Genomic DNA, 13,069 nt, shown 5'->3' on the forward strand with positions numbered 1-13,069 from the left:
TTTCAATGACTTTGAATGAAATATTGTAAAAGGGTAAACCATGGGCCAAGGAGGAAGTGATTAAATTTTGGGGCGGATCTGGATCCGGCGTATCTCGTACAATAGTCACAAATGTTCTTGGTGAATTTCAATGAAATTTTGTTGAAGAGTGGGCCATGGGCCAAGAAAGAGTTGATTAAATTTGGGGACAGATCCAGCTCCGGCTCCAGATCCAGATCCTTTTTAATGGCAATGTTATTGCCGGAGGTATGTTCTGTATGAGTGCTTTGTAGTATTATTTCTGTGACTGATGTGTTTGGTGGCATATGTTATGAATCTTATATTACAGGTGAGTTCCATGATGAAATGCAGTGGGTATCAGCGTGGAAGTGTGGAGTGTCAGGAGAAATTTGATGAACTGTATGGTGGGTACAAAGCTGCTGCCCAGCATAATCTCCACTGCACCCTCAGAACCAGGCGACGCCCACCTTTCTACTTCAAAATATGTTCTCTCTTCTCTCAGATGCAGCCCACACCACCTCTCAGTATTAGTGAGTAGAGAATCGCAGATGGTGAAGTTTTTTTTTCCAGGTTATGGCAATGTATCATTAAGCCCTTCAACCTGGTGACATGCAGTGTTTTGTATTTTATAATCCTCATCTTTTTGCATGCCCTTATGGCTTTAAATCCATATTGTGCTTAAGTAGGCTTTCATATCTTGTAATCATCCTGGTTAAATGGAAAATTACATAGCTTTTGTTGTACAACATTGGCCAGGCACTTAAAATACCCTTAAATTGAACCTCCCATCTCATCCCAACCCTTTTGTAAATTAGGCTCCCATCTCATCCCAACCCTGTTGTAAATTAGGCTTCCATGCACAGTCCATGCATCAATTGTCTCCATTTCTTTCTCCTGAAGCAAGCTTAACTCTCTGGATGACCCTGCTTGCCATGACTTATTTATTTATTTATTTATTTTTTATTTATTTATTTTTTTTTTATATACACATTTTCTCCAGGCTATTTTGCTTCTCACCCTGACACATATGAATGTCCCTTGGCCTCCTTCATTTGTTTTGTGTAATTTATAAAGGCTTCTAACATGTTTGCACATATAGGTCTTGATCACCTAATGGCAGCTTTCCATGCTGCTTGATCTCTGGCAGCCTCCCTCTTCAGTCCCTTATCCTTGAGGCCACATTCTGTGACCCTTTCCCGTTTTTTTTCAGTCAGCTTCTCACAACCCCGCCCCTAATATTCACACATCTCACTTTCTCCATCCTCTCGACGTGCCCAAACCATCTCAATCTACCCCTTCTCATCACAACACCAATACACTCCAGTCCTATCCTTCGTCTTAACTCATCCATCGTAAACCTAGTAATCCTAGGACTCACATTCAAGGATGCACTGCACATCCACCTAATCGTTGTCATTTCTGTATGTTTGAGTCAGTGAATGTCCTCTTCCAGTACTGCCCAGGTCTCACTACCACAAAGCATCCTAACACAAGCTGCATACAAAGATCCCTTATCATGGAGAGAGAGCCCTCTTAGTGTCAGGAGGGGCATCAACTCTCTGAACTTCTTCATTTTAAAAAGCATTAATAGTGAATGAAGTGGAATACATCTTCATTCTTTTTTACTCTTAATATGAGTCATGGGTAAGCAGTTGTGAATTAATCCCATAGATACCTTTTTGTAACAGTTTATATTGTATTTGGTATACAGCATTCATACAGCATTCATTTTGCAGTGCAAGGATGGGACTTCTTTAGCAGCACAGTATGTCACAGTGTAATTAAAAATGTTCAGTAATAAAAAAATGCATACTACTATCACATATTTTCATTTGTAAAAACTGTATATAAAACAGTAGTTGCTAAAATAGACGGCAGTTTCATTTATTCATTCATCATCCAATCCAATGCTGCCCCATGAGGAGCAAAGGAGCCTGGGACTAGGCAAGTTGGTCCTGACATTTAAGATGAGAGCGGCCAGTCACACTCATGCCCGAGTGGCATCATGAGCAATATACCCCAACCCCCCCTTTGAATATAAACCTGCACCATAATTTGATTATATTGTTACCACCCGGCATAGTAAGTGGTTTCCTGGTGCACAGAAAACCATTTGGCTTGTCACTCAGTGTAGAGTCACACATAGACAGAAGGAAGAAGAAAGAATGAAGGAAAGAAAGACAGAAGAGGAAGGAAGGAAAGGAGAGAGGAAAGGGCAGGCATCCAAGAGCAGCACTATACAGAATGAGTGGATAGTTATCCGGTTCGTAGTAAAAATATCTGCAGATTCATTCCAGAGGAAAGTGGCCTGAGGATCAATACAAAAATTATTATTCAGCCCTGCCAGCTCGGAAGGGTTACCCATGCCAGTTCTAAATTATGAACAGGATGGTTTCAGTAGTGGTGGAAGATGTGTGGATCCTATATTTACTGTAAGGCAGATAGGTACTGGAGAGGGATGCATTGGCATCATATAACCAGGCAGCTCCACTGACTGTTATACAGATACCCCTCAACTCCTATGCTGTCCTCAGAAAGGAGAATGGTAGAGTACAAGAAGAGAGCAAATTCATCCTGCAGTCCCCCAGATTCACATCCAGATGAGCCTGGGGTCACAACATCAACCGCAACAGCAACAAAATATACAGTGGAGAAAGCTTGTAGGAATACCTGCAAGACTTGTTGGCATTAATGAATTAGAAAAATTGTTTGGCAAAGCAAGTTAAAGAATGAAATTCAAAGCAAGCCTGAGGACACTAAATCACCCAGGCGTATCAGAGTGGCGTCGTGGAATGTGGGAAGTTTGAGGGGTAGAGTGGGGGAGGTGGTTGAGGCATTGAGTAGGAGGTGGGTGGATGTGGGATGTGTGCAGGAAGTCTGGAATAGGGGTGCATGAGCCACAAAGATTACTGGGAAGGATTGTTGTTGTAAGCTGTTTTGGTAGGGTAGGACAGATGGATATGGGGGTGTGGGTGTGTTGGATGAGGAGAAATGGGTGGAATATGTCGTGAATGTTATGAGAATAAGTGATAGGATAATAGAAGTTAATATTTTGTTCGGTGAGGTAATGTTTGCAATTATATCAGCATATGCTCCACAGGCGGGCTTGGGTGAGGTAGAGAAGGATAGATTTTGGGATGACTTAATATGTGTAGGTAGTAAGTGGTATGGGATATGATGAGATTGTAGTTTTGGGAGGAGACTTAAATGGTCATGTAGGTGAAGCAGCTCAAGGATATGAAGGAATACATGGGGGTTCTGCACATGGTACAAGAAATGAAGCATGGGAAAGGATACTCGAGTTTGGGGAGGCAATGAACAAAATTGTATGCAACACACATTTTAGGAAAAGAGAGAGTAGGTTGATTACATGCGAGTCTGGGGGAAATAGCAGCCATATAAACTATTTCATGGTCAGGAGGACTGATAGGATGTTGGTGAAGGCCGTTAAATTTATAGGGAGAACGGAGTGTGTGCAACAACACAAGTTATTGATATTTGACATGATGCATGAGGAGCGGGTGATGAAAAAGAGGACCTATGCACTTGGGAGGAAAGTATGGAAGCTGAAAAAACAAGCAGTAAGGGATGCCTTCTTTAGTGAGATGAGGAGAGTGGTGGCTGAACAGGGAGGTGTAGATAGAAGTGGTAATGAACAGTACAGAGCCCTCAAGAGCAGACTCTTGAGAGTTACTGTTTCAGTATGTGGATGGACAAGAGGCCCACCAAGACATACAGTAACTTGGTGGTGGGATGAGGGTGTAGAAGTTGCGGTTAAGGAGAAATGAAGACTTTTCTGGGAATGGAAGAAAGGTAGTAACAAAGAGAATACTTGGCTTCCAAGCATGGGGCTAGAAAAGAAGTTTACAGAGCGAAGTCTGAGTCACAGAAACTTATACAGTAACCTTTCAATTAACGCGAGTTTAAACAGCGCGTTTTCGTTTTAACACAAGCAAATATTTAAGGAGTTATGTTAAACTAACAAGGGTTTCTTGATTTAACACGACTTTACATGTACGTTATGTTTTCAAATTAGTCACGTGCGCCTTGGACAGTCCCGAGCTGATAGACCGTCTTGGTGACGGTTTAATTTATTCATTTGAAAAAATATATTTATATATTGTATCTGTTTCATTGTGGTAAATTAAGTCTTTACATATCAGGACAGCAGAGCGAGGAAGGGGAGGGGCGGGATGTGGGGGAGGGCTGGAGGTGGGGGAGCGGGATGAGGAGGGACAGCAGCAGATGACGAGTGATGCAGATGAAGTGATGCTGTGTGTTGTTATTGTTTGTGACCTACTTACCGTAATGAAAATGTTGCTTTTACTGTATTGTTTCTGTGACCTACTAATGCATTAATAATGTTGAGGAACTTTCACAATGCCATGAAAGAAGCAAAATTTAAAGAAAATCCATGTAAAAAATGAAAACAGTATTTGGGGAGAAGTAAACAACGCTTCGGCCCAACTAGGGCTCAAATGTTTACTTCTCCCCAAATATACTGTTTTTGTTTTTTATGTGGATTTTCTTTCAAATTAATATTGTTGCTTTTAAGTTTAGAGTAGCATAACTTCCCAAGTGGGTAGACTTTCCCAGAGTCCAGGAACGTAACCCCCAATATTACCATTGTTTCTTATGGGAAAATTATGTTTAAATAACGTATTTCTAGATAACGCGACCTCTCTAGGAACATAACCCATGCTTTATTTGAGAAGTTACTGTACTTGATAACCTAAATAATGTGGAAAGGAAGAATATGATATGGTGGCAAATGAATAGGGTATAGTAGGTGAGCAGTGTGTGAAAAAAGATTAAGGAATGGTACTGGTGAACAATGGGTGTATTGAAGACTCATGGAGAGAGCATTACAGCTGGTTGTTGAATGACGAGTTTGCAACAGGGAAGGTGTGGAGCCAACAGATCCAGTGTTTGGCCCTTGGCCTTTGATTGACGTTGCTACTGTAAGCGGGGCATTAGGCAGGATGCAGGTGGGGAAGGCAGAAGGTGTGTCTGGGTTGACTGCTGAAATGTTGAAAGCCTCAGGATATGTAGGAGTGAAGTTAGTCACTGATTTGATAAATACGATTATGTATGAGTGTGTTGTCCCAGATGATTGGCTAAAGAGTGTAATTGTAAATGTTCACAAAGGAGAAGGGTGATGCCCTGGAAAGAGAAAATTATAGAGGCATGAAGCTTTTTGACCAGATAATGAAGGTGATGGAGAGTTCTGGAAGGTATGATTAGAGAAATAGTGAATATTGATGAGATGCAGTTTGGGTTTATGCCAGGCAAAGGGACCACTGATGCCATATTCAATGTTCGACAGCTTCAGGAAAATTATATATCGTTTTTGTTGATTTGGAGAAGGCCTTTGACAGAGTCCCTAGAGAGATGGTGAAGTGGACAATGAGAAAGCTTGGGTTGGTTAGGTCAGGAGGGCTGATAGGATCGTTGGTCAGGATGGCTGGTTAGGGTCGTTATGGCCATGTACGTGGGCACTCGCACCCAGGTAAGGGTGAATGGAGATTTGAGTGAGAAGCTTTCCGTGAATGTTGGTGTGCACCATGGGTCAGTTCTGGGCCTCTTGTTGTTTGTCATGATACTTGAAGCCCTCTCACGTAACTTCAGAATGGACTTTCGTGGGAGATATTGTATGCTGATGATTTGGTGTTGATTGCAGAGAATGAAAGGGAGACAGAGGAGAGATTTAGGAAGTGGAGAGATGGTGTGGGGCACAAGGGCTTAAGAGTAAATGCAGACAAAACAAAAGTGTTGGTATCTAGTGCTGGTCAGTACTGTCAGAGAAGAGGGAGAGTGGCCATGTGCGATTTGCCACAAGGGCATGGGAAGTAATTCCATCTTGTGCAGTGTCTGTGATATGGTTGCATAAGAGATGTGGTATTAGAGGTAGACTATGAGATAATGCTGATTTCACGTATGCAGTATGTTGGGGAGAGCAGGCGGAGATTGTCGGGTGCGAGAGGATTGAACTCGCTGGTGAGTCTCTTGAGTGTGTGGAAGAGTTTTGTTCCTTAGAAGACATGTTTAATGCCGGAGGTGAGGCTGGAGCTAGGTCTGTAGCTAAAGTGAGGAGCAGTTGGAAGAAGTTCAGAGAACTGTTGCATCTCCTGACATTGAGAGGGCTGTCTCTCTGTGCTAAGGGATCTTTGTATGCAGCATGTGTTAGGAGTGTAATGCTGTATGGTAGTGAGATCTGGGCAGTAAAGGAAGAGGACATTTGCAGGCTCAGATGTACAGAAATGACAGTAATTAGGTGGATGTGCAGTGCGTCCCTGAGTGTGAGGCCTGTGGGGGTTAGGTTTACAATGGATGAGTTGAGGGGTAGGATGGGACTGGAGTGTATTGGTGTTTTGATGAGGAAAGGTAGATTGAGATGGTTTGGGCATGTGGAGAGGATGAGGGATGATAATTGGGTGCACAAAGTGAGAAGTATTAATGTTTGGGGTAGGGTTGCGAGAAGTAGACCGAAAAAGACCTGGGACGAGGTCATTGAGTGTAACCTCAGGGATAAGAGAATAAATAGGGAAGCTGCCAGAGATGAGCAGCAATGAGAGCCGCCATTAGGTGACCAGGGCTGACCCATGCAAGTATGTTGGAGCCTTCTGTAGTAGACTAGCACCAGTCGAACAGGGCAGTACTCCCAAGGTTGCTGGCAAGCTGGTGATAGGAAGAGCTGGAGCTCCCGTTTCACCAGCCCTCAGGACTTGATCCTGACCATCTCCCTTTGCTGAACATTTTCAGTGCATTCATTTACAGAGAGAGTAGGCCAGCATGCTCTCATAATACCTCTACCTTCAACTGTCTACACCACACTACATGCACATAACATATCACTCCTTCTATTCACGTCTTTAGTAATGGCCGCTGCAATCTTACTATCTAATGAGGTGGTACCTCAGATTGCCACCACCGGCAAGGTAGGGCTGGCGGCATAGGGTCCTCCCGGTCGCCATCAAGTGACTGTGCCGGCAGCGACTGTTGCTATTTCCGGGAATGCTTGTCGGCGAAGAAGTGACTGTGCGGCCTTATTCTTTACCAACATCCGCGGCCTTACCACAAATTTAAACTCAGTTCATTTTTTCCTTCAGTCCATATCCCCTTTGGCCCTTTCCCTCAGAACCACAAATTTCACCCTCTACCGATATATCTCCATTTTGTTTTCCTGGTTACCATCTCCTTACAAACTTCCGTAACAAAGGTGGCACCTGTTGTTATATCAAAGCCCAATATGCAGTTGACACTATTTTAAACTTCACTTCATCCAGTTTTAATTACTCACTATATAAATTAAATTGTCAAAACATTACCAAATATATTTGTGTAGTTTATCGTTCACCCAATGCTTCTTCAGAACCCAGTGTATTTGATTCCATATCCACTCAGTTGAGTAACCTTGACCTTGCCCTTGGCACCGAAATTACCATTTTGGGTGATTTTAACATACACAATGTTGAATGGTTATTGCATTCTGCCCGGACTGACGATGCTGGTCTAGAGTGTGAGCTGTTTGCGGAATCGTTTAATCTCACCCAGTTGGTAAAGCAACCAACCAGAATACCTGATAATCCTGACCATAATGCCCATCTCTTGGATTTATTCTTGACAAATAATCCAGATCAATACAGGATAGAGGTACTGTCACCACTTGGATCCTCTGACCACAATCTCATCAAAGCCTCATTAGTTAACCCTCCCACACCTCCCCGTTCTGAACCTGTCAGGGTGACCTGATGGCACTTTGATAGGGCAGACTGGGATGGATTTAGAAATTATCTTGCTGATGTTCCATGGCAGTCTTTCTTCTCTAGTGATCCCAATTCTACCCAGTCCCACATTTGCGACTTAATACTAGCTGGTATGGATTAATTCATACCAAGTCAACAGTTCACTAAAAGATCGAACTCTCCAAAATGGTTTGATGGCAACTGTGCCAAAGCAACAGCCCAGAAGTCACTAGCATATAACTCTTACTTAAAATCAAAAACATCTGAATCACTCTCCCAATTTAAAATTGCTAGAAATCATGCAAAAGCTGTATTAAATCTATCTAAATCAAACTTTCTTCAAAAGCAAGCATCAAAACTACTCAACAACCCTAATGACAATAGAATATTCTGATCAACTCTTAATTATTTCGATAATAACTTTATCAAGTCATCTTCCATTCCCCCACTAAAATCTTCAGATGGCAACATTACAAATGACCCACGTGGGAAAGCAGATATCTTTGCCAGTACCTCTGCCAGAAACTCTACCATAGATGATACCAGCCAGAATGTCCCAGTACTGGAACTTGATTCTCCCGAAATTGCCCTACTTAAAATACAGACAAGATACGTAAAATCCATCCTAGACAATTTACATACCAACAAAGCTCCAGGCCCTGATGGAATTCCACCAATTGTTTTGAAAAAGTGTTCCCCTGAACTTGCCTCTGTCCTAGCTAAATTATTCAGACTATGCATACGTACTTCTTTATTCCCAAATTCATGGAAAGAAGCCAATATCCACCCAATTCCAAAGAAAGGAAGTTCGTCTGACCCCTCTGATTACAGACCAATAGCTGCCACATCTTCTCTTGGTAAGTTATTTGAAACTTTAATTAATAAGCACATTGTTAAACATCTTGAATCCAACAACTCAGTTAGTGATAGACAATATGGTTTTTGCCACGAAAGATCCACCATTGACATACTCAATCTCTTAACTCATACCATCCATCAATCAGTTGATCTTTTTGGAGAAACTCATGCAGTAGCTCTTGATATCTCTAAAGCTTTCGACAGAGTATGGCACCGTTCCCTGCTGTCCAAACTCCTTTTCTATGGACTAACGTCTTTTGTTCCTTTGATTTCTTCATATCTTAGTGACAGGAAAAGAAGAGTAAAAGTAGATGATGTATATTCCAATTTCCACTCAGTTAACGCCGGCGTGCTGCAGGGATCAGTTCTGGCGCCAACCCTATTTCTGGTTCATATTAAAGATCTCTTATCTGTCACCCACAATCCCATTCACTCATATGTAGATGACTCAACACTACATAGTTCATTCACACTCAGACATCCATTTACAAAGTCTAATATCTCCACCTCTCAACTCAGTACAGCCATCTCCATAAATCAAGATCTATCTACAATCTGTGAATGGGGACAAAACAACCTTGTCTCTTTTAATGCTAGTAAAATTAAATATATACAGTTTACTAATAGACAGATATTACCAGATTCGTACATTACCTTCAGTGCTTCTAATATTCCCATCTCCAAAAGTACAGTATTGAAATTCTTGGTGTCTCACTTAACAGTGCCCTCAGCTGGACCTCTCATGTCAGATCACTTGCTAAAACCGCCTCAAAGAAACTTGGATTATTGTACAGAGTCCGTAACTTCTTTGTTGATGAGCAGTTAGCTATAATTTATGAGTCATGTGCGCTCTCAGCTTGAATATTGCTCACCCTTGTGGAATGGTTGTGGGGAGGTTGCATTAAGACAACTAGACAAAATTCAGAACAAAGCTGTTAGAATCATTAACAACTCTGCCATTACAAATAAACTACCTCCCCTGCAAGTAAGAAGGAATGTTGCCTCCCTTGCATTATTCTACAGATATTTTTTTGGCAAATGCTCAGACGAAGTTGCATCCATGGTGCCACCTCTCCATGACTTCCCTCGTGCTACACGGGCATCTGGTAGCGCTCATGACTGGAATGTCACTCAGCCATATTGCAGAACTTCTTCCTATCAGAAGTCTTTCATTCCCCGAACTGCATCTCTCTGGAACTCGCTTGCCCAGGGTTGTTTCCCTCCAAATTTCAACCCACAACTGTTCAAGTCTAATTGTTACAGATATTTTATGAACAGAGGACACCAGTAATCTGGTGCATGGATTATTTTTTTTTTTTACTCATTTGTTTTTCCTTCGTCCGTTCTGTTATATAAAAAAAAAAAAAAAAAAAAAGAGAGAACGAAAGCGAGAAGGTAGGGATTGTGGAAATTGTTACCTTAGAAAGGTTTAGAAGGAAACTAGCTGCAAAGAATTTCAGTCCATTGAGTGCATAGTTACCTTCCCAAGGAGTCTTCCTAACATACAGATTGTAAGGTAATCTTGATTTTGTTACAATAATACGTAACGTGGGGTCTGACAGACCCCACGGGGAAAAAAAAAAAAAAAAAAAAAAAACTTCCGTTTGAGATATTTCAAAATGCTTCAATATACAAATAATTCAACCCCTTATCTGTAAATAGGGCCAGAAAAAATAAAATTTAATCAAAAAAATATATATTTTTTTAAAGTTTATACAAAAATTGTTAAATTTTAGGTATAAAAATTTTAAAATTAAATCTTGCAAAATTGAAAAGTAATATCATGATTCCTTGGGTGGTCTGCAGTAGACTGATGTTGGGACCTTCTGTATACAAAAGGAGAAGGACAGCAAATTGAAATAAAAAAATCACAAGAGGGCTCAACTGAGGTTACATTATAGGTAATCTGGGGTCTAACATACCCCAATGGCTCTATAGAGCAAAATCAGAACCAGGTACAGCTATGACCCCATCATCCCCATGAAGAGTATCACTAGGCAGGAAGGTAATGAGACGGACAGATCTGTAGACCTTATGCTCATATTTTTTAAAATTAAATTTCGGGGACTGGGGTCTCTGAGACCCCACATTACCTATCTAGGCAGGTATGTTTGACACAACCTGAGCTGTGGCTTGCACTCTTTGGGTTAATGATGTAGTGCAGCATGGAAGATAATGAGTGACTGATTGATCCAATTTGCTAAGCTTGCTGCTTGGTAGTTTTCCTACTTTTGTAATTTCTAAATTATGTCTGAATGATTGTGGGACCCATTTCACTGGGCATGCTATTTGATGTTCTGCTCTTTGCTTTCTCTATTTCTGGATCCTAGTTCAACCCATCTCTTAGACGGGAAGTTAGTTTGGAATGATAATGGTGATGATGATGATGCTGTTGACGATGATGTTGAAGTTACTGTGTGCCCTTCATCGTACAGTTCAATACCATAATGTTTTAGCCAGGCTTTGGTAATTTGCAATCTAACTTACATGGTATTCCTCATCAGAGATGAGTGGATGTTATGATATTGAAGTGGAGGAGAAAATTTTAATTCACACCCTAGTGGGAGGATTGAGGCAGCTGAAACGCCACCAGTGTCACTCTGTTCCTCGCATCCCCCTCCTCCTCGCATTGGCTCAGCATCTCAACAGCAGCTTCCAGTGCTCACCTCCAATCTTCACATCTTTCAGGTATGTCCTAAATTCTTTAGTGCGTGGGTACCACAGTGTTTCAGACTGGGCCTATATTAGGTTTCCTTTTTTACCTATCACTCCAGCAGAAAAGAAAGTCACATTGATATAAAAGTTCAGCTAGGCACCCATGTAAATTTAACTTCCTCTTCCTCCATTAACTTTTTTCACTGACTGTATGATTTGTCGGCATGCAAAGTACAGTAAATGTCCTCTCATTCAGCATCTGATCTGATGGTATATCCAATCTTTTGGCATTTTTTATAAATAGTCCCATTATGAAAGCTATCTGCTCCTCCAGCACATACACTGAGCTGACCAGCACCCGTGATGGGGTTGCCAGCTCGTTGCTGGTACCATACGCCTATAGTTGCCAATTTGGCGCTGTTGGCGCCAGATCTAGCACTTTTCATAATAATTTAGTGTCAATAAATTTTAGATTTTCTTCTATTCTAGCATGTTTTGAAGTCCAATTTACTGCAAAAATTTGAACAGTTCATCTGTAGCTTGCCGCATTTTAAAGTTGAGCTTAGTGCATTTAAAGATTTCTGCTTGCCAACACTGCATGCACCATCAGCCATCTGACTTGTGAGTGCCTGGCTCTGTGAGCGGGACCTTGCAGAAGTTTGGAAACTTTGTTGTGCTGTTTTGCGGTGCACACCTGAAAGCATTAATTTCTCCCCCCTGGTAGCCAGAGTCATGGCCAGTGAGCGACCTGGCGATCAAACAGCCTACACCCACCTCCCCTACCCAAACACCAGTGTAAGCGTTGTTGGATAGATGTGGAACTGCCAAAGCTGATGATGTTACAGTGTATCATGATTGTTTTTATAGACAATCAGAACCAGTAGGGGTAAGTATGTAAGGGTATTTAATGTGTAATACTGTGCTGTTATCCACAACATATGAGAAAGGCACAAAAAATGAAAGAATACCTACAATGTATTATGTATTATTGGGTATTAAACAACATTATGTCCTTGTAGCTAACACAAGGTCCAACTTGCAGTGTGAATGTCACATAACACCTTACAACAGGATGAAATGGTTGACAGGTATACCGAAGTATTGTATGTTATAGATTTGTTGGTGCTTAAAACAGAGGTGTATGATAATGTTAACATGATCAGTACCTGACGTATCATTTCATCATTATCTTAGTTACATTGTTTAACAAAGGGCAGGAGTGGGGGATGAGAGGGTAAAGGAGACATTTTGTGGAGACAGGAACCCAGAGAATAGGGTGGTGAAGGTGGGAGCGAGAATGGACGATAAAAGATATCATGTCTTTCAACAGATGTTGTTCGCTATACTATACTTATTTGTAACATTATAATATAGGACATAAGAATATAGACAATACCACATAATACATTGTAGGTCTTCTTTCATTTTCATGCCTTTCCCATATGTTGTGGTGAACACCATAATATTACACATTAAATACCTTTATATACTTACCCTTATGGTTCTGATTGTCCGTAAAAACAATCTTACACTACAACATCACCAGCTTTGGCTGTTCCACATCTGTCCAACAACGCTTACACTGGGGTTGTGGTAGGGGCGGTGGGTGTGGGGTGTACGATTGCCCGGTCGCTCACTGGCCACAACTTCGGCTATTAGGGAGGGAATAACTAGTGCTTTCGGGTGTACATATGTAAATACACCAAGGTAAAGGTAAGTTTATGTGTATTGTATCATTAAATACGTTAAATATAAGTTGTTTATTAAATATATAGTGCGTAGCATTGACCAATAATACTTTCTAGACACTG

The 13,069-nt window shown here is 41.3% G+C and overlaps 1 protein-coding gene across 1 annotated transcript in view; it reads left to right on the plus strand.

Moving 5' to 3' along the window:
* LOC145393549 (uncharacterized) overlaps positions 1-13,069 on the plus strand; it is a 252,668-nt gene that overhangs the window by 225,941 nt on the left and 13,658 nt on the right. Inside the window, exons 22-24 of the mRNA XM_080267700.1 lie at positions 329-530; positions 5,944-6,057; positions 11,108-11,291. Coding sequence (XP_080123826.1) covers positions 329-530; positions 5,944-6,057; positions 11,108-11,291 — 500 coding nt within the window. The remainder of the gene's footprint in view (positions 1-328; positions 531-5,943; positions 6,058-11,107; positions 11,292-13,069) is intronic.

This window comes from Coenobita brevimanus, chromosome 24 (genome assembly GCF_032717465.1).
Source record: "Coenobita brevimanus isolate Jiangsu-jjx chromosome 24, ASM3271746v2, whole genome shotgun sequence".
Lineage (NCBI taxonomy): Eukaryota > Metazoa > Arthropoda > Malacostraca > Decapoda > Coenobitidae > Coenobita > Coenobita brevimanus.